At 49.0% G+C, this 26,561-nt stretch overlaps 2 protein-coding genes across 2 annotated transcripts; both read right to left on the reverse strand.

Moving 5' to 3' along the window:
• Positions 1 to 3,117: 3,117 nt before the first annotated feature.
• LOC128303814 (uncharacterized) lies at positions 3,118 to 5,222 on the reverse strand. The gene is made up of 2 exons (XM_053040885.1): positions 4,204 to 5,222; positions 3,118 to 4,133 (listed from the first exon to the last, which is right to left on the reverse strand). Exons 1-2 carry the CDS (start codon positions 5,207 to 5,209, stop codon positions 4,021 to 4,023), a joined length of 1,119 nt encoding a protein of 372 aa, XP_052896845.1. The 5' UTR covers positions 5,210 to 5,222; the 3' UTR covers positions 3,118 to 4,020.
• Positions 5,223 to 7,594: 2,372 nt separating this feature from the next.
• LOC128302793 (uncharacterized) lies at positions 7,595 to 11,676 on the reverse strand. The gene is made up of 4 exons (XM_053039645.1): positions 11,499 to 11,676; positions 11,196 to 11,436; positions 8,041 to 8,117; positions 7,595 to 7,642 (listed from the first exon to the last, which is right to left on the reverse strand). Exons 1-4 carry the CDS (start codon positions 11,547 to 11,549, stop codon positions 7,595 to 7,597), a joined length of 417 nt encoding a protein of 138 aa, XP_052895605.1. The 5' UTR covers positions 11,550 to 11,676.
• Positions 11,677 to 26,561: the final 14,885 nt, after the last annotated feature.

Genomic DNA, 26,561 nt, shown 5'->3' on the forward strand with positions numbered 1-26,561 from the left:
TTCTTCAACGTATGCCAATCCCAGGTAGCACAAGTACATTGTATTGTGATTGTCCCACAGGTATCACGCGTCCATACGTGACCAAACCCTTCCGCCAACAACTGCTTCATGCGGTCCATGACATGAGTCATCCAGGCGCAAAAACCACAGCTAGACTGATGACGGAAAGATTCGTCTGGCTAAATATCCGCCGAGATACCCGAGAATTCGTACGAAATTGCTTGGCGTGCCAAACAACAAAGGTGCATCGTCACACGCACAGCCCCCTCGAACGCTACCCGGCGCCAGAGACCAGATTCTCACACGTCAACATTGACATCGTTGGACCGTTCCCAATCAGCAACGGATTTCGTTACTGTCTTACTATCATTGATCGCTTCACTCGCTGGCCTGAAGCTATTCCGATAGCAGACATAACAGCGCCAGCGGTAGCATCTGCTCTGCTTAGCGGCTGGATATCTCGTTTCGGCGTTCCCGAGTTTATTACTACGGACCAGGGAAGACAGTTCGAATCAGCTTTGTTCACCGAGCTCATGAAGGCGCTGGGCACTAAGCACTTGCGAACGACGGCGTACCATCCGCAGGCCAATGGTCTGATCGAGCGTTGGCACCGTACTTTAAAGGCCGCCATCTGTAGTAAGGACACTACACATTGGGTAGATCATCTGCCCTTAATCCTACTAGGATTGCGAACCTCTTTTAAGGACGACATTAAGGCGTCATCGGCCGAACTCGTCTATGGCAGCACGCTGAGGATTCCTGCAGAGTTCTTCCACAGTAGCCCACTGACGAAGTTACCCGACACTACTGAGTTCACCCAGGCGTTGAGGAAGGCGATGGACAACATAAAGCCTACGCAGACATCCTGGCACGAGAAAAGAGCGACCTTCGTACATTCGGATTTACGATCATGTACGCACGTTTTCGTACGTGTCGACACTGTCCGGCCAGCGCTCACTCCACCATACCAGGGTCCTTACAAGGTTTTAGGACGTACCGGCAAGTCGTTCCAAGTCCTAATCAACGGTAGGACCAACAACATCTCCATCGACCGCCTGAAACCCTACTACTTCGTGCAGGAACCTTCCTCTCCGGTGCAAGCACCACAGACTTCTACAGATCCACGGCCGGATTATTCGACTGGTGTTACACGATCGCAGCGTCGTGTTACCATCCCTCTTCGCTATCGGTAACACCAGTCTGATAGGGGAGTACTGTAGCGACCGTGATAACGGTCAACGAGATTTGCGACTGTGGTGACAGTAGCTGTCACGCCGAACAAGCGATGCAAGACGCTAACTGTCAGGAGCAGACGTTTCCTGGAAGACGCAAGGATCAGCCTTCCTTCTCAAGTGGCAAGAGAGAACGACACGTGATTTCGCGAATAGTGAAGAAAAAAGTGCGTTAAGCAAATTACGAGATCTAAATATAAAAAAAAGCTTTATACAGAAGCTAAAAAGTAAAACAGCTGATTTTTGATATGCTTGATTGTTTACAATCAGAGCTACTAGCTAGTGCATTAAAACAATTTTTTTCCAATAGCGTCTGTTGAAATGCGAGGCATTTCCATCGAAAAGCGCAAAAGCATTCCGCATGGTGCTCGACACCTAACATTTCGCTGAGTCAATTGGCGAAATCGGAAGGTGTGAGTATCGGAGCCGTACGAACCGCCATCCAAAAGTTTCGGGAGGAGTTCGAGCTTCGAATATACGCCGCCGAATATACGCCAGCTTCGAGAATACGCTGAAAAGTGTCCGAAATCCTGGTCCTGTCGATCAGCGGTTGGACCGGGACATAGCAAAAGCGCTCAAGCAAAGAAAGGAAAGATCTATTCGCGATGTGGCTCAAAAACAGGGTACATCAAAAAGTAACATCCAACGTGCCAAGGCAAGATTGAATTTATAAACGTATAAGAAACCAAAGAAACCGAAACGGAGTACAAAACAGGCCACATGCGTTGAATATCGGGCTCGGAAGCTGTACTGTGTTCTGTCACCAATTCTCATGCATCGTGATGGACGATGAGTCGTACGTAAATTTTGACTACAAAACTCTTCCGGGGAGTCAATATTACACCGTGCCTGAAAGCCAGAACATCCAAGAAGCCGACAAATCTATTTTTCCCGAAAAAAAAGGAAAAAAAAGGCGATGGTGTGGCAAACCATTTGCGAAAGCGGAATGATGTCCGAACCGTTTGTGACAACGGAGACGATGAGGACCGATTCCGACATTCGGGAGTGTTTGAATCGACGTTAGCTGCCCATAAAACATGCTGATCCAGTGATGTTTTGGCCGGATTTGGCCTCTGTTTACTATGCCCAAGACACGATCGCATGGTATGTAGAACATGACGTACGGTACGTGCCGAAGGTAATGAATCCCCCGAACTGCCCTGAAACCAGACCGATTGAGTTATTTTGGACGCAAACCAAGGCGCACTTGAGAAAGCATTTTAAAGCTGCGGAGGACAGTTTTCAAACAGACTGGAAGAAAGAGTCTGAATCTTCTAAAATGAACCTGAAGATGCTTTCAAAACTTTTGAAATTCCAACAAGAACATTTACGAAAAAAATATATTTTTTTAAATGCGCTATGTTTAATGGTGGATATCGTTGATTTTCAAGATAGAAATGTAAATTCTATTATATTTTGTTGAAACATCAAAATTTGCTTCTTTTCAACACTTCCCAAAGTTATATATGTTTTTAAGAGATGAAAGAATTCCTTCGAAATTCAAAGTCTCTTAAAGCCATAAAACAATAAGTTATTTTTTTGCCCCCGACGAGAGAGTTCTCTCCCACGTACTAATGAACAGTATTATTTTTCATCTGGCGTCAAAAGTCTCTAGCGTAGTAGTCAAATCTGAATAAGTACTCAAGTCTTGGACCAACTCAGCAACAAGGAAGGATAAATCAAAATAGAAATCAAGTCGGTTGGTCAGAAAGAAAGGAGAAATAGAAAATTGAAAATTAGATCATATTCAATAGAATATATAACAGCTTTTGAAGTCGTATAAAATTAGGACTGGACATTCTACAGTCTGAGGAAACTTCTCTATTTATAACAAGCTTATAAACAACATACAACAACATATTTTATTTATAAAGTCATCTTAAAAATATTTTATTAATTCATTGTGAAAAGCTAAATCCAGTAAGTAGAAATTATCGAATTTCCAGAAAACGAATTGTATTGTTTTCTAACTGATTTGTGCATTTTTCTTCCTACAATTTCTATTTTTGTTGTTTGGTGCGTTTCCTGGGTTTAGCGTGATATATGTTTATTTTGAAAAACTTCTCCAGATCCGCTTTTCTCATGGTGTGCACACTATCCTCTGCCAACAGTCGTAGCAGACTTTGAAAATTCGCATAATTTTGTAATCCTATCGTTAATCTACTACCCCCCCAACTACACTGAGTTAAAAAATCAACTCCCATCACCAAATTAAGAGCTTCGTTGAAACGATTCTCAACGCCTTGCGCAGACATTAACCTGTTTAGGCGTTTCGCCATGCTCTGCATATTGTTCTCAGAGTTCAGGAATTCCTCCAGCGTATCCAACTCTTCCTTGCTTTTGATATCTGATATTATCGAATTCGACCCAGCATCAGGTGAAACCTTTGTAGTCTTTCTAGTTTCTAGTGACATTTGCCTAGTTGACCTAGTTTCTAGTGGGATTCCAATAGTAGATCTACTCTCTGTTGAAATTGTACAAGTCGAACCAGCATACATAATTGGGCCCATCGATTGCGTTTGCGGGATGAAATCGCTGTTTTGTTTTGTCAATTCTGGTAAAATTTCTTTAGTAGACATAGTCTGTGATGATACTTTCGAAGTCGACCCAGCGTGCATAATTGGGGTACTAGATTGAATTTGGGGGACGATAGTGCAGTTTCTGTTTGTAAATGTCAGTAAAATATCGTCAATAGATCTAGTCTCTGGTGAAATTTTTGAAGTCGACCTACAGTACATAGCTGGTTCAATCGATTGGGTTTGGGGGATAATATCGCTGTTTTGTTTTGTCAATTCTGGTAAAATTTCTTTAGTAGACATAGTCTGTGATGATACTTTCGAAGTCGACCCAGCGTGCATAATTGGGGTACTCGATTGAATTTGGGGGACGATAGTGCAGTTTCTGTTTGTAAATGTCAGTAAAATATCGTCAATAGATCTAGTCTCTAGTGAAATTTTTGAAGTCGACCTACCGTACATAGCTGGTTCAATCGATTGGGTTTGGGGGATGATATCGCTGTTTTGTTTTGTCAATTCTGGTAAAATTTCTTTAGTAGACATAGTCTGTGATGATACTTTCGAAGTCGACCCAGCGTGCATAATTGGGGTACTCGATTGAATTTGGGGGACGATAGTGCAGTTTCTGTTTGTAAATGTCAGTAAAATATCGTCAATAGATCTAGTCTCTGGTGAAATTTTTGAAGTCGACCTGCCGTACATAGCTGGTTCAATCGATTGGGTTTGGGGGATGATATCGCTGTTTGTTTTTGTAAGTGCTGATAAAATTTCTTTAGTAGACCTAGTCGCTGATGAAAGTTTCGAAGTCGACCCAGCGTACGTGGTTGGGATCGATTGCGTTTGGGGGATGAAAGCGCTGTTTGAAATTTCCTTAGTAGACCTAGTCGCCAGTGCATTTTTCGAAGTCGATGCAGTGTCTATAACTGAGTCAATCGGGTGAATTTTGTGAAAGCTTGTGCTGTTTGTTTTGCGTTGTCTGAATCTACAAACGCTCTTTCTCATATTCTTGCATCGTAATCTGTCTTTAGCGTGAAATATTTTTGATTTTAAAATCATCTCAAACTCCTTCCTTTCCAAGCTGTACACACCGTCTTCTGCCGCAAGCCGTAGTAATTTTTGCAAATTTATGTACCGTTTTAAACCTATCTTTGTCCCGTCTCTACTACCACCTAGCCAACTACATTGCACCAAAAACTTATCATTAAGAACAATATAAAGAGCTTCGCTCAAACGATTTACAACGTCATTAGCAGTCAAAAAGCTTTTTATGCGTTCTACCATGCTCTGCATATTGTGCTCTGTGTTGAGAAATTCCTCCAACTTATCCAACTCTTCCTTGGTTACGACAGGTGAAATTTTCTCACCAGACTCATTATAAATGACCTGATTCTTGAAGTTGCGTTTTTTTAAATTTGCTGAACGTAATTGGCATTTAGTATTTGTTATGATTGATTTTAACATCTTTTCAAAATTCGCCCTTTCCAGATTGCGCATACCATCTTCTGCTACAAGATGTAGAAGGTTTTGAAATTTATCGTACCATTTCAAAGCTCCAATCCAACTAAACTTGGTTAAAAATTCATCGTCCACAACAATACGAAGAGCATCTTTCAAACGACTTCGAACGTCATACACAGTCAGTGAACTGCTTATTTGTTCTACCATACTCTGCATATTATTTTCAGTGTTGAGAAATCTTTCTAGCCTATCCAACTCTTTCGTGGATGTGACTGGTATAATTTCCGTAGTTGACACAATATCGAAGAATGGGTCAAGGAAGTGGGTTTCCTCATTGATTTTTGTGCGCAGTTTTTTAAATCTACAAACGCTCTTTCTCATATTCTTGCATCGTAATCTGTCTTTAGCGTGAAATATTTTTGATTTTAAAATCATCTCAAACTCCTTCCTTTCCAAGCTGTACACACCGTTTTCTGCCGCAATCCGTAGCAGGATTAGCAAATTTAAGTACTGTTTTATACCTATCTTTGTCCCGTCTCTACTACCACCTAGCCAACTACATTGCACCAAAAACTTATCATTAAGAACAATATAAAGAGCTTCACTCAAACGATTTACAACGTCATTAGCAGTCAAAAAGCTTTTTATGCGTTCTACCATGCTCTGCATATTGTGCTCTGTGTTGAGAAATTCCTCCAACTTATCCAACTCTTCCTTGGTTACGACAGGTGAAATTTTCTCACCAGACTCATTATAAATGACCTGATTCTTGAAGTTGTGTTTTTTTAAATTTGCTGAACGTAATTGCCATTTAATATTATTTATAGTTGAATTTAAAATCTTTTCAAAATTGGCCCTTTCTAGGTTGTGCATACCATCTTCTGCTACAAGATGTAGAAGGCTTTGAAATTTATCGTAACGTTTCCAAGCTCCAATCCAACTAAACTTGGTTAAAAATTCAACTCCCACGACCATACGAAGAGTATCTTTCAAACGACTTCGAACGTCATACACAGTCAGTGAACTGCTTATTTGTTGTACCAAACTCTGCATATTATTTTCAGTGTTGAGAAATCTTTCTAGCCTATCCAACTCTTTCGTGGATGTGACTGGTATAATTTCCGTAGTTGACACAATATCGAAGAATGGGTCAAGGAAGTGGGTTTCCTCATTGATTTTTGTGCGCAGTTTTTTAAATCTACAAACGCTCTTCCTCATATTTTTGCATCGTAATCTGTCTTTAGCGTGATATATTTTTGATTTTAAAATCATCTCAAACTCCTTCCTTTCCAAGCTGTACACACCGTCTTCTGCCGCAATCCGTAGCAAGTTTAGCAAATTTAAGTACTGTTTTATACCTATCTTTGTCCCGTCTTTACTACCACCTAGCCAACTACATTGCACCAAAAACTTATCATTAAGAACAATATAAAGAGCTTCACTCAAACGATTTACAGCGTCATCCGCAGTCAGTAAATTTTTTAGGCGTTTCGCCATGCTCTGCATATTTCTCTCGGAGCTGAGAGATTCCTCCAGCCTATCCAACTCCTCCTTTGATTTGACTGGTTTAATTTCCACAGTTGTTTCAGTGTCAGTGGTTGAGTCACTTCTATCTGCACGTAAATCTTGTGAACGTTGAACAGGACTGGGTGTAAGGACGGTCGTTGCCATATATTTTTGTGGCAGCTCAACATGAGCACTGAAGTACACTAGCGGAGGAGGTGACGTAGGTCTCGCAACAGCACGGGGGTATCTAGCAAAGTTGGACGCTGAATGGACTATTCGAATGATATTTTTAACTTTGTACGATGTCCTTGTTTCCACGTTGGAGCCAGAAAGTATTTCTTTGTTAGAATATTCCTATAAAAAATAATTTAATCAATTTTAGTTCACGCAAGATTCATAAATGCTCATAGATTCACACTTCTAACAATCCAGACGCAACCAGACGCTAAACTGAACTGCCACAAGACCCTCAAGAGTTATTTGGGGGCTTGAGCGCAGGGCCAGTCACCCTGCCTCAAGTAACAAACAGACTACTGAAAGCAGAAGGATTTCTCGACATGGACTTAACGGTAACCGTCCCACGAGACGCCCTCGGACTACGATTTTTATGGGCTCTTGGAACGTACGCACTCTGTATAGAGCCGGAGCCTTGAAGCAACTAGATGACACCTGTGGCGACGAAATGTTCGACGACCCTGGCGTTGCGACATCCCTGGCGCGGTAACAGACGACAGGATGAAAACGATCACAACGTCAGGGACAGACATAAACCAACCGAATACGTAAACAAGAAGGAGCAAGCACAAGCTAGGAAGTTAGGAAATTTAAAAAAAACCTCCCTGGAAATAAAGCATAGGTATGAAAAGCTTCCACAACAACACCCTAGTCGCACTGAATATGGACCTCGTAGCTCTTCAAGAAATCCGGTGGCTAGGGAATGATATGAACAGACATCGACTACGACACATCTACTACAGCTACCACGACCGTCACCACATATTCGAAACGGATTTCGCCATAGGTCCCCGGGTGAAATCCGAGTTCATCGGCTTCAAGGCTATAGATGACAGGCTATGCACTCTGCGCAAGCGAGGCAGATTCTTCAACATCATTTATGTTAATGTTAATGTTCATACCCCTACCAAAAAAAACGAAGAGGAGAAGGACCTTTTGGTTTTTTGCAGAAAAATCTGCAATTGTATTCCAGTAAATAAAATACAAAACATCTATAATTTACATGTTTCTTAATAAAGAACGTAAACATAAATATCTGAACATAATACATACATAACATAATATATAGAACATAAACATAAATTCATACTTACAATCAGATGCGGACTGTTGATGACATTGATATTGCCTCCAGAATCGATTTCATCACACAATATGCTCATGTCTGTGTCTGTAAGTATGAAAACAAAAATATTTGAAAACAAATTAAAAAGATATATTCCAATGTCGCGATGCCTCCCTAGTCTATCCGTTGTAGAATGCTGTCAATAGTGGATGTTCAATTATACCTCTTTTATGAGCAAGGTATTTTCATCGTTAAGATTCTGCTCAACTATGTTGATACCCCATTTTTACTATCCTGATTAAACCAATATGATCCTTGTCGTCGTATGCGGTCCCTCCTCTGCTCATTCCAGCCCGCATTAGCTCAAAATGATCCAGTTTTGCGAGCGATGAAATCATTCAATGGATTTGCTCACCTTTTCGATTACAACATTTCAATTCCTGCTTTCCGGGCCCGACTAATCAATAACTCCTTGTATTTCTATATGTTTACCTTGTGTTTCTATGTTGTTATGTTCGGGTTCTGTTTCAAGCTATTTTAAAAAGTTGCAGCATCGAGTTAAAAACAGTTAGATAACAACGCAAAAGGTTATTGTCGAAGGTAAGTTCGTTATTAGTTTGAAAGTTATATTATTCACCTCCGAAAATGAAAAAAAAAACGATAGTGCAATTGTCAACGACCATTTCGGGAGCAGTAATAACCTGTTATAGGACATAAGTTAGCTGAAGAGATATGTAAGCTTAAGAAAATATTTATGTAAAAAAAGAAAAAAAGAGTTTGTCACCCTTTGGAGAGTGACGTGAGGGACCGAGGAACTCAACCATAACCCAAACCCAAAAGAGGAAGAAAGGAATCATTCGTATCCTGGACGCCGTTGTTACTGCTCGTCTTTATACGCTCCTAATACTAAAATTTACATTTATTATCCATGGACGATGAACAGTGGTTACAAAGACGTTGTGAGAGACGGAACCACGCAAGGCGTAAATTTTATCGTTAATCGCAATTATCTTGTTGTTTTCCTTCATGCTGATGTTGATAATGCTTTACAAAAACATAATGTGCTGTTCGTGATGGCCTCGGAGTTGGGGCAGTCTGCTGTTGGTTTTCTAATACAACAACTTCTACAATATGGTCATTAACCGAGGCATAAGGGATCCGAACAGCTACTGCTGTTGCTGCTACGCTGGATAAATCAATTGATGGCTCTGAAGCTTCTTCTTGGCGCTGCAAATTGCTTGTCGTTTTCTAGCCAATCTTGCCTTACGTTCAAATGGCGTTTCTTCTGGTGGGGTTGGATATTTTGCAGCGATTTTCATTCGGATGGATTGGTCATATACTTCATATAGTTCATATAGTTGTTTCCTCCCCAGATGCTGCTGTTGTTGTTGCTGTCCAATTACAGCAAGTCCTGCCGTTGCAGGGTTTAAAGTCGATGCAGCTTGCTGTTGGTCCTGTATTACAGCAGTTACTACTGTATGCTTATCGACCGAGGCATTAGGAAGCTGATCAACTGCTGCGGCTGCTGTTCCTCTGGAAAAATCAATCGAAGTTTGACGCTTCTTGGCTCTGTAAATTGCCTGTCGTTTTGTAGCCAATCTTGCCTTACGTTCAAATTGCGTTTCTTCTGCTGAAGTGGGAAATTTTGCAGCGAACTCTACTTGGATAGTATCTCCCGTATCTTGTTTTGGTTCCTCATGCTGTTGCTGGTGATGCTCTCCAAATATGGTCTGTGATGCTGGTAAAACTGCTACTATAGCATGATCAACTGTTGCTCTTCCAGAAAAAACAATCGATTCAATTCGCTTTCGGGCTCTGTAAACTGCCGATCGTTTTCTTGCGAGCCTTGCCTTCTTTTCCTCAATTGTTTCCACCTCTGGGGTAGGGTATCTTGCAGCGACTGCAATTTCCATTGCGGATATGTTTCTGCGAATTTCATCGGACATTGCTGTAGACGTAGATGGTACACACGAATATGCATATAAATAACTTATGGACATCACCAGATAAATAACTTTTGCAGTCCCGAGTCAAAAACTGGTCCTGGTAAATCCACATAATGTTATTACCGGTAATAGGGGTACCAATGTTGCAAATCTTCTCTTCATGCCTAACCAGTTACAGAAACGCTCAGTTATAATCATATGCGTTAAAAAGTAAGGCTCGGTGTTTCGACCCATTATGTCTTCCTTCATTCGTGCACGTGTTCGCGGTTGGACCGATATTGTTCGGTTCATGATTGATTGGATTATTTGGGGGGTAAACCGCGTTCTATGGATGTACCAAGAGCAGTTTTTATTACTGAGTTTCAATAGCTCAATAGTTCTTTGTCAGGATATGTGGAGAACGAATTGAATATTTCTTTTCGGGCAAAGTTTAGGCTGTCTACGTGAACAGTACATCAGTATTACAAGAAAATATCAACAAATTTTCTGCCGCTTCGTGGTACACATTCTACCCGAACCATTGTCCCGCACCTATAACCAACTACAGGTAAATCAATATGCAGTAAATCAAAGCAAAATAGTAGTATGGTATACCACGAAATCCTATACCATACACATGGCATACCACCGCAATCTGCAATGAACAACTCAATTCCCTTAGACCGACCACTGCTGAATTGTCATTTCATTGGATTCAGAGCGACCGATTTATTAAGGTATTCTAATACATAAAATCCACACTTAACCATGACCGTTTCCGAAAACATACCTAAAACTAACTTTCACTGTGGTAACCGTACTGTTGCCGGTATGGGATAACCGCAATATAGGGATTTTACTTGACAATCATATCCATCAATGAATTCCTATAGTATTTCTAATAGTGAAGGAGGTATTGTTCATTTGTGGCGCTTTTAGTGTGTTTGACACACTAAAAATATATGTATATACCCAAAAAAACACTTACATAAAAACGTCGATTATCCGGGACCTGATTAACCGGCGGTCGGATTATTCATGAATTAAAAAATAACAGCTAGTAGAAAAGTTTTGAATTTTTTTTACCGTTTAAACGGGTAGGAGAGGAGCTAGAGAGTATTCTTTGAAGAGTTTCGCTAGTAGTAACTCCCTGGAAAATGACCGGTATTGCTCATAATCAACAACTTGTAATATTAAAAACATAGTTTTGACTTTCAACATTGACCTGTCATAAACCAGATAAATGGATAAAACTTACTTGAATCAATATCATATATGTTGTCCTCAGTATCTTCAATTTCTTCTGCTTTTAGTTGAGTTTTGAAGGCAGTTTCTTGTACCGTGGAAAGCGGATCCTGAGCTGTTACGCGCGTTTCGCCGATTTCGATTTCTTCCTTTAATGGATCATTGATGTTGAAATCCCATGAGCATGCTTGCTGCAGCAATTCCATATCCAGTTCCGGTTCTTGTTTTATCTCAGCTGATGCCTCCACCTGTTGCTGTTAAAAAAACATATTTGAAGACTAGAAACTTTATAACATTGGACATCTCGATCACCTACCGGAGTTGGAGTTCTTATTATTCTGCCGCGTTGGTTCAATGGATCTTCCATGGTTGCAGGTCACAAAACACCGAAACTCAGCGTCAAGCATGTGATTTTGTTTACAGACTTTCAATGTTATAACTTAATTCGTCACGTTACAGAAAGAGAATGGCCTCAAATCGTTAACAAAAGTGTGGGTTGCTTAGAAATGCTTTTCTTTTGTATGATATTTCCTTATTTCACGATACAATCACGGAGAGCGTCTGGCTTGGTTGGTTTTCCAGAATGTTTTGAATTGGTTTCGTACGATGACCCAGTTGACAGTTGCAGTTTATTTTGGTAATGATTGTTAAGGCGCGTGTACACCAAGCCAAACGGCACAACTGCCTATAGAAACAATGCAGATTAGCACTAAGGCAGCGCGTTGCAAAGAACCAAACAAACACGACAAACACGACACTGTTCGAGAGGTGCACTCTCAACAGTCGTGCCGAACTGTCACTCTACCAAACAGACCACAGTGGGCGAAAACCGGGTTAATTTTTTTTATTTTTTTAGATATCGATACTCTCAGTATGTTTATGTCAAAGAGGATGCTTGTACATGCAAGCTTGTAATGCTTGCACATTTTATCCCGAAAATCGAAAAAGTAACAGGATCGAGGAACACGCCTAAAGGTAACATTTTATTAATTTTTCAAACCAACTTCAGTATGTTTATCACCCGTGATCGGACACTTCGATCGGACGAAAATGTTATCCCGAAACACGAAAAAGTAATAGGAGCGCAGAACACGCGTTGAGGAGACATTTTATTAATTTTCAAACCAACTTCAGCATGTTTAACACCCGTGATCGAACACTTCGATCGGAAGGAAATTTTACCCGCAAATCGAAAAAGTAACAGAAGCAAAGAACAAACAGTTGACAAACTGGTCATTTTTAGCGAGTTTTCTGTCTCGATCGACACGGAAAAAGCATCCTCCTGCGTTGGATGCTCTCCTGGTATCAGAGCATGACAAACTGGTAATTTCTGGCGAGTTTTCTGTCTCGATAAACACGGAAAAAGCATCCTCCTGCGTTGGATGCTTTCCTGGTATCAGAGCTTGACAAACTGGTCATTTTTGGCGAGTTTTCTGTCTCGATAAACACGGAAAAAGAATCCTCCTGCGTTGGGTGCTCTCCTGGTATCAGGAGCTTGACAAACTGGTCATTTTTGGCGAGTTTTCTGTCTCGATAAACACGGAAAAAGCATCCTCCTGCGTTGGATGCTCTCCTGGGTTTCGAGCTTGACAGACTGGTCATTTTTGGTGAGTTTTCTGTCTCGATAAACACGGAAAAAGAATCCTCCTGCGTTGGGTGCTCTCCTGGTATCAGAGCTTGACAAACTGGTCATTTTTGGCGATTTTTCTGTCTCGATAAACACGGAAAAAGAATCCTCCTGCGTTGGATGCTCTCCTGGTATCAGAGCTTGACAAACTGGTCATTTTTGGCGATTTTTTGTCTCAATCGACACGGTAAAAGCATCCTCCTGCATTGGATGCTCTCCTGGTATCAGAGCTTGACAAACTGGTCATTTTTGGCGCGTTTTCTGACTCAATCGACACGGTAAAAGCATCTTCCTACGTTGGATGCTCTCCTGGTATCCAGTGGAGGATCAATCCCCTTGGTGGCCCAGGGTGGAATTTTAGATGGGGCTTCTAATTTAAAAAACGGTGCAGGAGAGAAGAGGGACATTGAGGGGACTTGAAATGAGACAAGGCGAAAAGCGCAGTAAGAAGGGGCCTACTCCGCCTACCGTTTGATCCGCCGCTGGGCCGTCCCTAACCATCTTCTTCAAATGGTCCGCCAGGGCCATCACCATCTTCGAATCGGAACCGATTATATCATATATCGGAACCGGTTATATCACCACCAACAACAGTTATTGCTGTACCTGCACTCTTCTAAATGGAGCTACAATCATACGTGCGCCAACATCGAGAAGCTGCATGTGGTGGTCGGCGTTCAGGCGGTGGTCACTCTCCTCTCCTTCGCAACCAAGGAGCCCGAGCGTTCCGACCTGCTGTGTTCGACATTTGGCAGGGTTCCCCTTCTGTCCGCATAGGCCCCCGCAAGCTTGGGGCAACTAGCTGGAAGGCAGTCGCTGCGAAGCGCGAACCCTGTCGGTGAAGACACCGCAGTTGGACTCATGGTATGTTTAAGATACGTCGCCGAGAAAGACAGCCGAAACAATCGAGCACGGGGACAAACACAGATAGTGGTGACGTCATCAATGAGAATGATCCCCAGATGGAGCCGAATGCAGAGGAAAATTCTTCCAATCAAATTACTCCACGTAAATAAGCCGCGTATATATTGCATATCCTGGCGGGATATCGCTCATTCTCTGATGCATTGTGAAGGGTAATCACCTGTCATACGTTTTGCAATACAGAATGAGCGAGTTACTAATTTGTGAATTTCGATTGTTTTGTTTATTTATTAGTTAGTGGATTGTTTAACATAGTGTATCCCATTAAACAAGCAACGCAAATTTTATATAATAATAATAATTTGTGTTATGCACAGTCGGTTAGATTTGCATTGCTTTTAGCATTTGAAAACTAAAATGCTAGGTCAAGTTTTTGTGTTGAAAGACTACCTCCATGATCATTTGCTCACGTCGATGTTTTAGGTGATGAACAAAAATTAACGGTTGATTTCTGTGGTGGGCTTCTACTCATTGAACTATTTCAACAATTGATTATGTTTTATAGCATTCTTTGATCCATTAGGTGCAGAGCCACGAGAGTTGACAAAATGCTGACGTATTTGTCCAATGACCAAATGAACTGGTCAACTGTGAAAACCACTATACCGTTGCCGCGCACACAATTGTTTTCAGATTTCCGATACCAGGAGAGCATGTTTTTCAAGAGGTGGAAAAAAATTTGCGCTGCAGGTGAAATAACCTGCCCATCACTATTGCAATAAATAATTTGCCCATCACTATTGCATTGCCTACTATCAAACCCGTGAGAGCGTTCACTAGTTTAAGGAAGATGCTATTTTCAGATTTCCGATACCAGGAGAGCATCCACGGAAGAGCACCTAGTACAGCAATTTTGCTCGAAATCGCCGAATGGTATGCAATGTTTAAACACTAACTTTCCCGTTGGTCGTGAAAAATTTCTTCGAAAACTCCAGTTTCCGAGTGTATAGTACCAGAAGAGCATCCACGGAAGAGGTAGCACCTTGTACAGCAATTTGGTCGAAAACCGCCGAAAGCCGTCGATTAGCCGTCAATTAGCCGTCAATTAGCAGTCATCTCCCCCCTCGTGTTACCTTCCCCCTCGTGTAACCTCCCCCCTCGTGTCATCTCCATCCTCCCACGTGTCACCACCGACCTCCCACGTGTCACCTCCTACCTCCCACGTGTCACCACCCACCTCCAACAAGAAACCACTCACCTCCCACGGGTAACCACCCACCTCCCACGGGCCCCCACACACCTCCCACGAGTCACCACCTACCACCCGTCATCTTGTCCGCTATCTTGTCCGCCTTCTTGTCCGCCATCTTGTGTCCGCCATCTTATCCGCCATCTTGTCCGCCATCTTGTCCGCCATCTTGACCGCCATCTTGGCCGCCATATTGTCCGCCTTCTTGTCCGCCACATTATCCGTCATCTTGGCCGCCATCTTGTCCGCCATCTTGTGTTCGGCATCTTATCCGCCATCTTGTCCGCCATCTTGTCCGCCATCCTGTCCGCCATCTTGTCCGCCATCTTGTCCGCCATTTAGGCCGCCATCTTGTTCGCCATCTTGTCCGTCATCTTGGCAGCCATCTTGTCCGCCATTTTGGCCGCCATCTTGTCCGCCATCTTGTGTCCGCCATCTTGTCCGCCATCTTGTCCGCCATTTTGGCCGGCAACTTGTGTCCGCCATCTTGTGTCCGCCAACTTGGCCACCATCTTGACCGCCAACTTGTCCGCCATCTTGTATCCGCCATCTTGTCCGCCATCTTGTCCGCCATCTTGTCCGCCATCTTGGCCGCCATTTCGTGTCCGCCATCTTGGCCGCCATCTTGTCCGCCATCTTGTCCGCCATCTTGTCCGCCATCTTGTCTGCCATTTTGGCCGCCATCTTGTCCGCCATCTTGTCCGCCAACTTGTGTCCACCAACTTGGCCTTCATCTTGGCCGCCATCTTGTCCGCGATTTTGGTCGCCATTTTGGCCGCCATCTTGTCCGCCATCTTGGCCGCCATTTTGTGTCCGCCATCTTGTCCGCCATCTTGGCCGCCATCTTGTGCACCATCTTGTCCGCCATCTTGGCCGCCATCTTGTCCGCCATCTTGTCCGCCATCTTGGCCGCCATCTTGTGTCCGCCATCTTGGCCGCCATCTTGTGTCCGCCATCTTGGCCGCCATCTTGGCCACCATCTTGTCCGCCTTCTTGTCCGCCATCTTGGCCGCCATCTTAGCCGCCATAGTGTCCGCCATCTTGTCCGCCATCTTGTCCACCATCTTGTATCCGCCATCTTGTCCGCCATCTTGGCCGCCATCTTGTCCGCCATCTTGTCCGCCATCTTGGCCGCAATCTTGATCGCCATCTTGTCCGCCATCTTGTCCGCCATTTTTGCCGCCATCTTGTCCGCCATCTTGTGTCCGCCATCTTGGCCGCCATCTTGGCCGCCATCTTGTCCGCAATCTTGGCCGCCATCTTGTGTCCGCCATCTTGTATCCGCCATTTTGGCCGCCATCTTGTCCGCCATCTTGTCCGCCATCTTGGCCGCCATCTTGGCCGCCATCTTGTCCGCCATCTTGTCCGCCATTTCGGCCGTCATTTTGGCCGCCATCTTGGCCGCCATCTTATCCGCCATCTTGTCCGCCATCTTGTCCGCCATCTTGTCCGCCATCTTGTCCGCCATCTTGTCCGCCATCTTGTCTGCCATTTTGGCCGCCATCTTGTCCGCCTTCTTGGCCGCCATCTTGGCCACCATCTTGTGTCCACCATCTTGTGTCCGCCATCTTGTCCGCCTTCCTGTCCACCCTCTTGTCCGCCATCTTGGCCGCCATTTAGGCCGCTATCTTGTCCGCCATCTTGTTTCCGCCAACTTGGCCGCCATCTTGTCCGCCATCTTGGCCACCATCTTGTGTCCACCATCTTGTGTCCGCCATCTTGTCCGCCATCTTGGCCGCCATCTTGTCCGCCATCTTGTCCGCCATCTTGTCCGCCATTTTGGCCGCCATCTTGTCCGCCAACTTGTCCGCCATCTTGGCCGCCATCTTGTATCCGCCATCTTGTCCGCCATCTTGTCCACCATTTAGGCCGCCATCTTGGCCGCCATAGTGTCCGCCATCTTGTCCGCCATCTTGTCCACCATCTTGTGTCCGCCATCTTGTCCGCCATCTTGGCCGCCATCTTGTCCGCCATCTTGTGCACCATCTTGGCCGCAATCTTGATCGCCATTTTGGCCGCCATTTTGTGTCCGCCATCTTGTCCGCCTTCTTGTCCGCCATCTTGGCCGCCATCTTGTCCGCCATCTTGTCCGCCATCTTGGCCGCCATCTTGTGTCCGCCATCTTGTCCGCCTTCTTGTCCGCCATCTTGGCCGCCATCTTGTCCGCCATCTTGGCCGCCATCTTGTCCGCCATTTAGGCCGCCATCTTGTCCGCCATCTTGGCCGCCATCTTGTCTGCCATTTTGGCCGCCATCTTGTCCGCCATCTTGTCCGCCATTTAGGCCGCCATCTTGTCCGCCATCTTGTCCGCCATCTTGTCCGCCATTTAGGCCGCCATCTTGTCCGCCATCTTGGCCGCCATCTTGGCCGCCATCTTGGCCGCCATTTCGTGTCCGCCATCTTGGCCGCCATCTTGTCCGCCATTTAGGCCGCCATCTTGTCCGCCATCTTGGCCGCCATCTTGTCTGCCATTTTGGCCGCCATCTTGTCCGCCATCTTGTCCGCCATTTAGGCCGCCATCTTGGCCGCCATAGTGTCCGCCATCTTGTCCGCCATCTTGTCCGCCATCTTGTGTCCACCATCTTGTGTCCGCCATCTTGTCCGCCATCTTGGCCGCCATCTTGTCCGCCATCTTGTCCGCCATCTTGTCCGCCATTTTGGCTGCCATCTTGTCCGCCAACTTGTCCGCCATCTTGGCCGCCATCTTGTATCCGCCATCTTGTCCGCCATCTTGTCCACCATTTAGGCTGCCATCTTGGCCGCCATAGTGTCCGCCATCTTGTCCGCCATCTTGTCCGCCATCTTGTGTCCGCCATCTTGTCCGCCATCTTGTCCGCCATTTTGGCCGGCAACTTGTGTCCGCCATCTTGTGTCCGCCAACTTGGCCACCATCTTGACCGCCAACTTGTCCGCCATCTTGTATCCGCCATCTTGTCCGCCATCTTGTCCGCCATCTTGTCCGCCATCTTGGCCGCCATTTCGTGTCCGCCATCTTGGCCGCCATCTTGTCCGCCATTTAGGCCGCCATCTTGTCCGCCATCTTGGCCGCCATCTTGTCTGCCATTTTGGCCGCCATCTTGTCCGCCATCTTGTCCGCCAACTTGTGTCCACCAACTTGGCCTTCATCTTGGCCGCCATCTTGTCCGCGATTTTGGTCGCCATTTTGGCCGCCATCTTGTCCGCCATCTTGGCCGCCATTTTGTGTCCGCCATCTTGTCCGCCATCTTGTCCGCCATCTTGGCCGCCATCTTGTGCACCATCTTGTCCGCCATCTTGGCCGCCATCTTGTCCGCCATCTTGTCCGCCATCTTGGCCGCCATCTTGTGTCCGCCATCTTGGCCGCCATCTTGTGTCCGCCATCTTGGCCGCCATCTTGGCCACCATCTTGTCCGCCTTCTTGTCCGCCATCTTGGCCGCCATCTTAGCCGCCATAGTGTCCGCCATCTTGTCCGCCATCTTGTCCACCATCTTGTATCCGCCATCTTGTCCGCCATCTTGGCCGCCATCTTGTCCGCCATCTTGTCCGCCATCTTGGCCGCAATCTTGATCGCCATCTTGTCCGCCATCTTGTCCGCCATTTTTGCCGCCATCTTGTCCGCCATCTTGTGTCCGCCATCTTGGCCGCCATCTTGTCCGCCATCTTGTCCGCCATTTTGGCCGCCATCTTGTCCGCCAACTTGTCCGCCATCTTGGCCGCCATCTTGTATCCGCCATCTTGTCCGCCATCTTGTCCACCATTTAGGCCGCCATCTTGGCCGCCATAGTGTCCGCCATCTTGTCCGCCATCTTGTCCACCATCTTGTGTCCGCCATCTTGTCCGCCATCTTGGCCGCCATCTTGTCCGCCATCTTGTCCGCCATCTTGGCCGCAATCTTGATCGCCATTTTGGCCGCCATTTTGTGTCCGCCATCTTGTCCGCCTTCTTGTCCGCCATCTTGGCCGCCATCTTGTCCGCCATCTTGTCCGCCATCTTGGCCGCCATCTTGTGTCCGCCATCTTGTCCGCCTTCTTGTCCGCCATCTTGGCCGCCATCTTGTCCGCCATCTTGGCCGCCATCTTGTCCGCCATTTAGGCCGCCATCTTGTCCGCCATCTTGGCCGCCATCTTGTCTGCCATTTTGGCCGCCATCTTGTCCGCAATCTTGTCCGCCATTTAGGCCGCCATCTTGGCCGCCATAGTGTCCGCCATCTTGTCCGCCATCTTGTCCGCCATCTTGTGTCCACCATCTTGTGTCCGCCATCTTGTCCGCCATCTTGGCCGCCATCTTGTCCGCCATCTTGTCCGCCATCTTGTCCGCCATTTTGGCCGCCATCTTGTCCGCCAACTTGTCCGCCATCTTGGCCGCCATCTTGTATCCGCCATCTTGTCCGCCATCTTGTCCACCATTTAGGCCGCCATCTTGGCCGCCATAGTGTCCGCCATCTTGTCCGCCATCTTGTCCGCCATCTTGTGTCCGCCATCTTGTCCGCCATCTTGTCCGCCATTTTGGCCGGCAACTTGTGTCCGCCATCTTGTGTCCGCCAACTTGGCCACCACCTTGACCGCCGACTTGTCCGCCATCTTGTATCCGCCATCTTGTCCGCCATCTTGTCCGCCATCTTGTCCGCCATCTTGGCCGCCATTTCGTGTCAGCCATCTTGGCCGCCATCTTGTCCGCCATTTAGGCCGCCATCTTGTCCGCCATCTTGGCCGCCATCTTGTCTGCCATTTTGGCCGCCATCTTGTCCGCCATCTTGTCCGCCAACTTGTGTCCACCAACTTGGCCTTCATCTTGGCCGCCATCTTGTCCGCGATTTTGGTCGCCATTTTGGCCGCCATCTTGTCCGCCATCTTGGCCGCCATTTTGTGTCCGCCATCTTGTCCGCCATCTTGTCCGCCATCTTGGCCGCCATCTTGTGCACCATCTTGTCCGCCATCTTGGCCGCCATCTTGTCCGCCATCTTGTCCGCCATCTTGTCCGCCATCTTGGCCGCCATCTTGTGTCCGCCATCTTGGCCGCCATCTTGGCCACCATCTTGTCCGCCTTCTTGTCCGCCATCTTGGCCGCCATCTTAGCCGCCATAGTGTCCGCCATCTTGTCCGCCATCTTGTCCACCATCTTGTATCCGCCATCTTGTCCGCCATCTTGGCCGCCATCTTGTCCGCCATCTTGTCCGCCATCTTGGCCGCAATCTTGATCGCCATCTTGTCCGCCATCTTGTCCGCCATTTTTGCCGCCATCTTGTCCGCCATCTTGTGTCCGCCATCTTGGCCGCCATCTTGGCCGCCATCTTGTCCGCAATCTTGGCCGCCATCTTGTGTCCGCCATCTTGTATCCGCCATTTTGGCCGCCATCTTGTCCGCCATCTTGTCCGCCATCTTGGCCGCCATCTTGGCCGCCATCTTGTCCGCCATCTTGTCCGCCATTTCGGCCGTCATTTTGGCCGCCATCTTGGCCGCCATCTTGTGTTCGGCATCTTATCCGCCATCTTGTCCGCCATCTTGTCCGCCATCTTGTCCGCCATCTTGTCCGCCATCTTGTCCGCCATCTTGTCTGCCATTTTGGCCGCCATCTTGTCCGCCTTCTTGGCCGCCATCTTGGCCACCATCTTGTGTCCACCATCTTGTGTCCGTCATCTTGTCCGCCTTCCTGTCCACCCTCTTGTCCGCCATCTTGTCCGCCATCTTGGCCGCAATCTTGATCGCCATTTTGGCCGCCATTTTGTGTCCGCCATCTTGTCCGCCATCTTGTCCGCCATCTTGTCCGCCATCTTGTCCGCCAGCTTGACCGCCATCTTGTCCGCCATCTTGTCTGCCATTTTGTCCGCCATCTTGGTCGCCATCTTGTCCGCCATTTAGGCCGCCATCTTGTCCGCCATCTTGTGTCCGCCAACTTGGCCACCATCTTTGCCGCCATCTTGTCCGCCATCTTGGCCGCTATCTTGTATCCGCCATCTTGTCCGCCATTCAGGCCGCCATCTTGTCCGCAATCTTGTGTCCGCCAACTTGGCCACCATCTTGGCCGCCATCTTGTCCGCCATCTTGTATCCGCCATCTTGTCCGCCATCTTGTCCCCCATCTTGTCCGCCATCTTGGCCGCCATCTTGGCCGCCATCTTGTCCGCTATCTTTTCCGCCATCCTGTCCGCCATCTTGTCCGCCATCTTGTCCGCCATTTAGGCCGCCATCTTGTTCGCCATCTTGTCCGTCATCTTGGCAGCCATCTTGTCCGCCATTTTGGCCGAAATCTTGTCCGCCATCTTGTGTCCGCCATCTTGTCCGCCATCTTGTCCGCCATTTTGGCCGGCAACTTGTGTCCGCCATCTTGTGTCCGCCAACTTGGCCACCATCTTGACCGCCAACTTGTCCGCCATCTTGGCCGCCATCTTGTATCCGCCATCTTGTCCGCCATCTTGTCCGCCATCTTGTCCGCCATCTTGGCCGCCATTTTGTGTCCGCCATCTTGGCCGCCATCTTGTCCGCCATCTTGTCCGCCATTTAGGCCGCCATCTTGTCCGCCATCTTGGCCGCCATCTTGTCCGCCATCTTGTCCGCCAACTTGTGTCCACCAACTTGGCCTTCATCTTGGCCGCCATCTTGTCCGCGATTTTGGTCGCCATTTTGGCCGCCATCTTGTCCGCCATTTTGGCCGCCATTTTGTGTCCGCCATCTTGTCCGCCATCTTGTCCGCCATCTTGGCCGCCATTTTGTGTCCGCCATCTTGTCCGCCATCTTGTCCGCCATCTTGTCTGCCATTTTGGCCGCCATCTTGTCCGCCATCTTGTCCCCCGTCTTGGCCGCCATCTTGTCCGCCTTCTTGGCCGCCATCTTGTCCGCCATCTTGTCCGCCTTCTTGTCCGCCATCTTGTCCGCCATCTTGTCCGCCATCTTGTCCGCCATTTTGGCCGCCATCTTGGCCGCCATCTTGTCCACCATCTTGTGTCCGCCATCTTGTCCGCCATCTTGTCCGCCATCTTGTCCGCCTTCTTGTCCGCCATCTTGGCCGCCATCTTGGCCGCCATCTTGTCCGCCATCTTGTCCGCCATCTTGGCCACCATCTTGTGTCCACCATCTTGTGTCCGCCATCTTGTCCGCCATCTTGGCCGCCATCTTGTCCGCCATCTTGTCCGCCATCTTGTCCGCCATTTTGGCCGCCATCTTGTCCGCCATCTTGGCCGCCATCTTGTATCCGCCATCTTGTCCGCCATCTTGTCCGCCATCTTGTCCACCATTTAGGCCGCCATTTTGGCCGCCATCTTGGCCGCCATAGTGTCCGCCATCTTGTCCGCCATCTTGTCCACCATCTTGTGTCCGCCATCTTGTCCGCCATCTTGGCCGCCATCTTGTCCGCCATCTTGTCCGCCATCTTGGCCGCAATCTTGATCGCCATTTTGGCCGCCATTTTGTGTCCGCCATCTTGTCCGCCTTCTTGTCCGCCATCTTGGCCGCCATCTTGTCCGCCATCTTGGCCGCCATCTTGTGTCCGCCATCTTGTCCGCCATCTTGGCCGCCATCTTGTGCACCATCTTGTCCGCCATCTTGGCCGCCATCTTGTCCGCCATCTTGTCCGCCATCTTGTCCGCCATCTTGGCCGCCATCTTGTGTCCGCCATCTTGTCCGCCATCTTGGCCGCCATCTTGTGTCCGCCATCTTGGCCGCCATCTTGTGCACCATCTTGTCCGCCATCTTGGCCGCCATCTTGTCCGCCATCTTGTCCGCCATCTTGTCCGCCATCTTGTCCGCCATCTTGTCCGCCTTCTTGTCCGCCATCTTGGCCGCCATCTTGGCCGCCATCTTGTCCGCCATCTTGTCCGCCATCTTGGCCACCATCTTGTGTCCACCATCTTGTGTCCGCCATCTTGTCCGCCATCTTGGCCGCCATCTTGTCCGCCATCTTGTCCGCCATCTTGTCCGCCATTTTGGCCGCCATCTTGTCCGCCATCTTGGCCGCCATCTTGTCCGCCATCTTGTCCACCATTTAGGCCGCCATTTTGGCCGCCATCTTGGCCGCCATAGTGTCCGCCATCTTGTCCGCCATCTTGTCCACCATCTTGTGTCCGCCATCTTGTCCGCCATCTTGGCCGCCATCTTGTCCGCCATCTTGTCCGCCATCTTGGCCGCAATCTTGATCGCCATTTTGGCCGCCATTTTGTGTCCGTTATCTTGTCCGCCTTCTTGTCCGCCATCTTGGCCGCCATCTTGTCCGCCATCTTGGCCGCCATCTTGTGTCCGCCATCTTGTCCGCCATCTTGGCCGCCATCTTGTGCACCATCTTGTCCGCCATCTTGGCCGCCATCTTGTCCGCCATCTTGTCCGCCATCTTGTCCGCCATCTTGGCCACCATCTTGTGTCCGCCATCTTGTCCGCCATCTTGGCCGCCATCTGGTGTCCGCCATCTTGGCCGCCATCTTGGCCGCCATCTTGTCCGCCTTCTTGTCCGCCATCTTGGCCGCCATCTTGGCCGCCATCTTGTGTCCGCCATCTTGTCCGCCATCTTGTCCACCATCTTGTGTCCGCCATCTTGTCCGCCATCTTGGCCGCCATCTTGTCCGCCATCTTGTCCGCCATTTAGGCCGCCATCTTGTCCGCCATCTTGGCCGCCATCTTGTCTGCCATTTTGGCCGCCATCTTGTCCGCCATCTTGTCCGCCAACTTGTGTCCACCAACTTGGCCTTCATCTTGGCCGCCATCTTGTCCGCGATTTTGGTCGCCATTTTGGCCGCCATCTTGTCCGCCATTTTGGCCGCCATTTTGTGTCCGCCATCTTGTCCGCCATCTTGTCCGCCATCTTGGCCGCCATCTTGTGTCCGCCATCTTGTCCGCCATCTTGTCCGCCATCTTGTCTGCCATTTTGGCCGCCATCTTGTCCGCCATCTTGTCCCCCGTCTTGGCCGCCATCTTGTCCGCCTTCTTGGCCGCCATCTTGTCCGCCATCTTGTCCGCCTTCTTGACCGCCATCTTGTCCGCCATCTTGTCCGCCATCTTGTCCGCCATTTTGGCCGCCATCTTGGCCGCCATCTTGTCCGCCATCTTGTGTCCGCCATCTTGTCCGCCATCTTGTCCGCCATCTTGTCCGCCTTCTTGTCCGCCATCTTGGCCGCCATCTTGGCCGCCATCTTGTCCGCCATCTTGTCCGCCATCTTGGCCACCATCTTGTGTCCACCATCTTGTGTCCGCCATCTTGTCCGCCATATTGTCCGCCATCTTGTCCGCCATCTTGGCCGCCATCTTGTCCGCCATCTTGGCCGCCATCTTGTATCCGCCATCTTGTCCGCCATCTTGTCCACCATTTAGGCCGCCATTTTGGCCGCCATCTTGGCCGCCATAGTGTCCGCCATCTTGTCCGCCATCTTGTCCACCATCTTGTGTCCGCCATCTTGTCCGCCATCTTGGCCGCCATCTTGTCCGCCATCTTGTCCGCCATCTTGGCCGCAATCTTGATCGCCATTTTGGCCGCCATTTTGTGTCCGCCATCCGGTCCGCCTTCTTGTCCGCCATCTTGGCCGCCATCTTGTCCGCCATCTTGGCCGCCATCTTGTGTCCGCCATCTTGTCCGCCATCTTGGCCGCCATCTTGTGCACCATCTTGTCCGCCATCTTGGCCGCCATCTTGTCCGCCATCTTGTCCGCCATCTTGTCCGCCATCTTGGCCGCCATCTTGTGTCCGCCATCTTGTCCGCCATCTTGGCCGCCATCTTGTGTCCGCCATCTTGGCCGCCATCTTGTGCACCATCTTGTCCGCCATCTTGGCCGCCATCTTGTCCGCCATCTTGTCCGCCATCTTGTCCGCCATCTTGTCCGCCTTCTTGTCCGCCATCTTGGCCGCCATCTTGGCCGCCATCTTGTCCGCCATCTTGTCCGCCATCTTGGCCACCATCTTGTGTCCACCATCTTGTGTCCGCCATCTTGTCCGCCATCTTGGCCGCCATCTTGTCCGCCATCTTGTCCGCCATTTTGGCCGCCATCTTGTCCGCCATCTTGGCCGCCATCTTGTATCCGCCATCTTGTCCGCCATCTTGTCCACCATTTAGGCCGCCATTTTGGCCGCCATCTTGGCCGCCTTCTTGTCCGCCATCTTGGCCGCCATCTTGTCCGCCATCTTGGCCGCCATCTTGTGTCCGCCATCTTGTCCGCCATCTTGGCCGCCATCTTGTGCACCATCTTGTCCGCCATCTTGGCCGCCATCTTGTCCGCCATCTTGTCCGCCATCTTGTCCGCCATCTTGGCCGCCATCTTGTGTCCACCATCTTGTCCGCCATCTTGGCCGCCATCTTGTGTCCGCCATCTTGGCCGCCATCTTGGCCGCCATCTTGTCCGCCTTCTTGTCCGCCATCTTGGCCGCCATCTTGGCCGCCATCTTGTGTCCGCCATCTTGTCCGCCATCTTGTCCACCATCTTGTGTCCGCCATCTTGTCCGCCATCTTGGCCGCCATCTTGTCCGCCATCTTGTCCGCCATCTTGGCCGCAATCTTGATCGCCATCTTGTCCGCCATCTTGTCCGCCATTTTTGCCGCCATCTTGTCCGCCATCTTGTGTCCGCCATCTTGGCCGCCATCTTGGCCGCCATCTTGTCCGCAATCTTGGCCGCCATCTTGTGTCCGCCATCTTGTATCCGCCATTTTGGCCGCCATCTTGTCCGCCATCTTGTCCGCCATCTTGGCCACCATCTTGTGTCCACCATCTTGTGTCCGCCATCTTGTCCGCCATCTTGGCCGCCATCTTGTCCGCCATCTTGGCCGCCATCTTGTCCGCCATCTTGTCCGCCATCTTGTCCGCCATTTTGGCCGCCATCTTGTCCGCCATCTTGGCCGCCATCTTGTGTCCGCCATCTTGTCCGCCATCTTGTCCACCATTTAGGCCGCCATTTTGGCCGCCATTTTGGCCGCCATCTTGGCCGCCATAGTGTCCGCCATCTTGTCCGCCATCTTGTCCACCATCTTGTGTCCGCCATCTTGTCCGCCATCTTGGCCGCCATCTTGTCCGCCATCTTGTCCGCCATCTTGGCCGCCATCTTGTGTCCGCCATCTTGGCCGCCATCTTGTGTCCGCCATCTTGGCCGCCATCTTGTGCACCATCTTTTCCGCCATCTTGGCCGCCATCTTGTCCGCCATCTTGTCCGCCATCTTGTCCGCCATCTTGTCCGCCTTCTTGTCCGCCATCTTGGCCGCCATCTTGTGTCCGCCATCTTGGCCGCCATCTTGGCCGCCATCTTGTCCGCCTTCTTGTCCGCCATCTTGGCCGCCATCTTGGCCGCCATCTTGTGTCCGCCATCTTGTCCGCCATCTTGTCCACCATCTTGTGTCCGCCATCTTGTCCGCCATCTTGGCCGCCATCTTGTCCGCCATCTTGTCCGCCATCTTGGCCGCAATCTTGATCGCCATCTTGTCCGCCATCTTGTCCGCCATTTTTGCCGCCATCTTGTCCGCCATCTTGTGTCCGCCATCTTGGCCGCCATCTTGGCCGCCATCTTGTCCGCAATCTTGGCCGCCATCTTGTGTCTGCCATCTTGTATCCGCCATTTTGGCCGCCATCTTGTCCGCCATCTTGTCCGCCATCTTGGCCACCATCTTGTGTCCACCATCTTGTGTCCGCCATCTTGTCCGCCATCTTGGCCGCCATCTTGTCCGCCATCTTGTCCGCCATCTTGTCCGCCATTTTGGCC

Source organism: Anopheles moucheti, chromosome 3 (genome assembly GCF_943734755.1).
Source record: "Anopheles moucheti chromosome 3, idAnoMoucSN_F20_07, whole genome shotgun sequence".
Classification (NCBI taxonomy): Eukaryota; Metazoa; Arthropoda; class Insecta; order Diptera; family Culicidae; genus Anopheles; species Anopheles moucheti.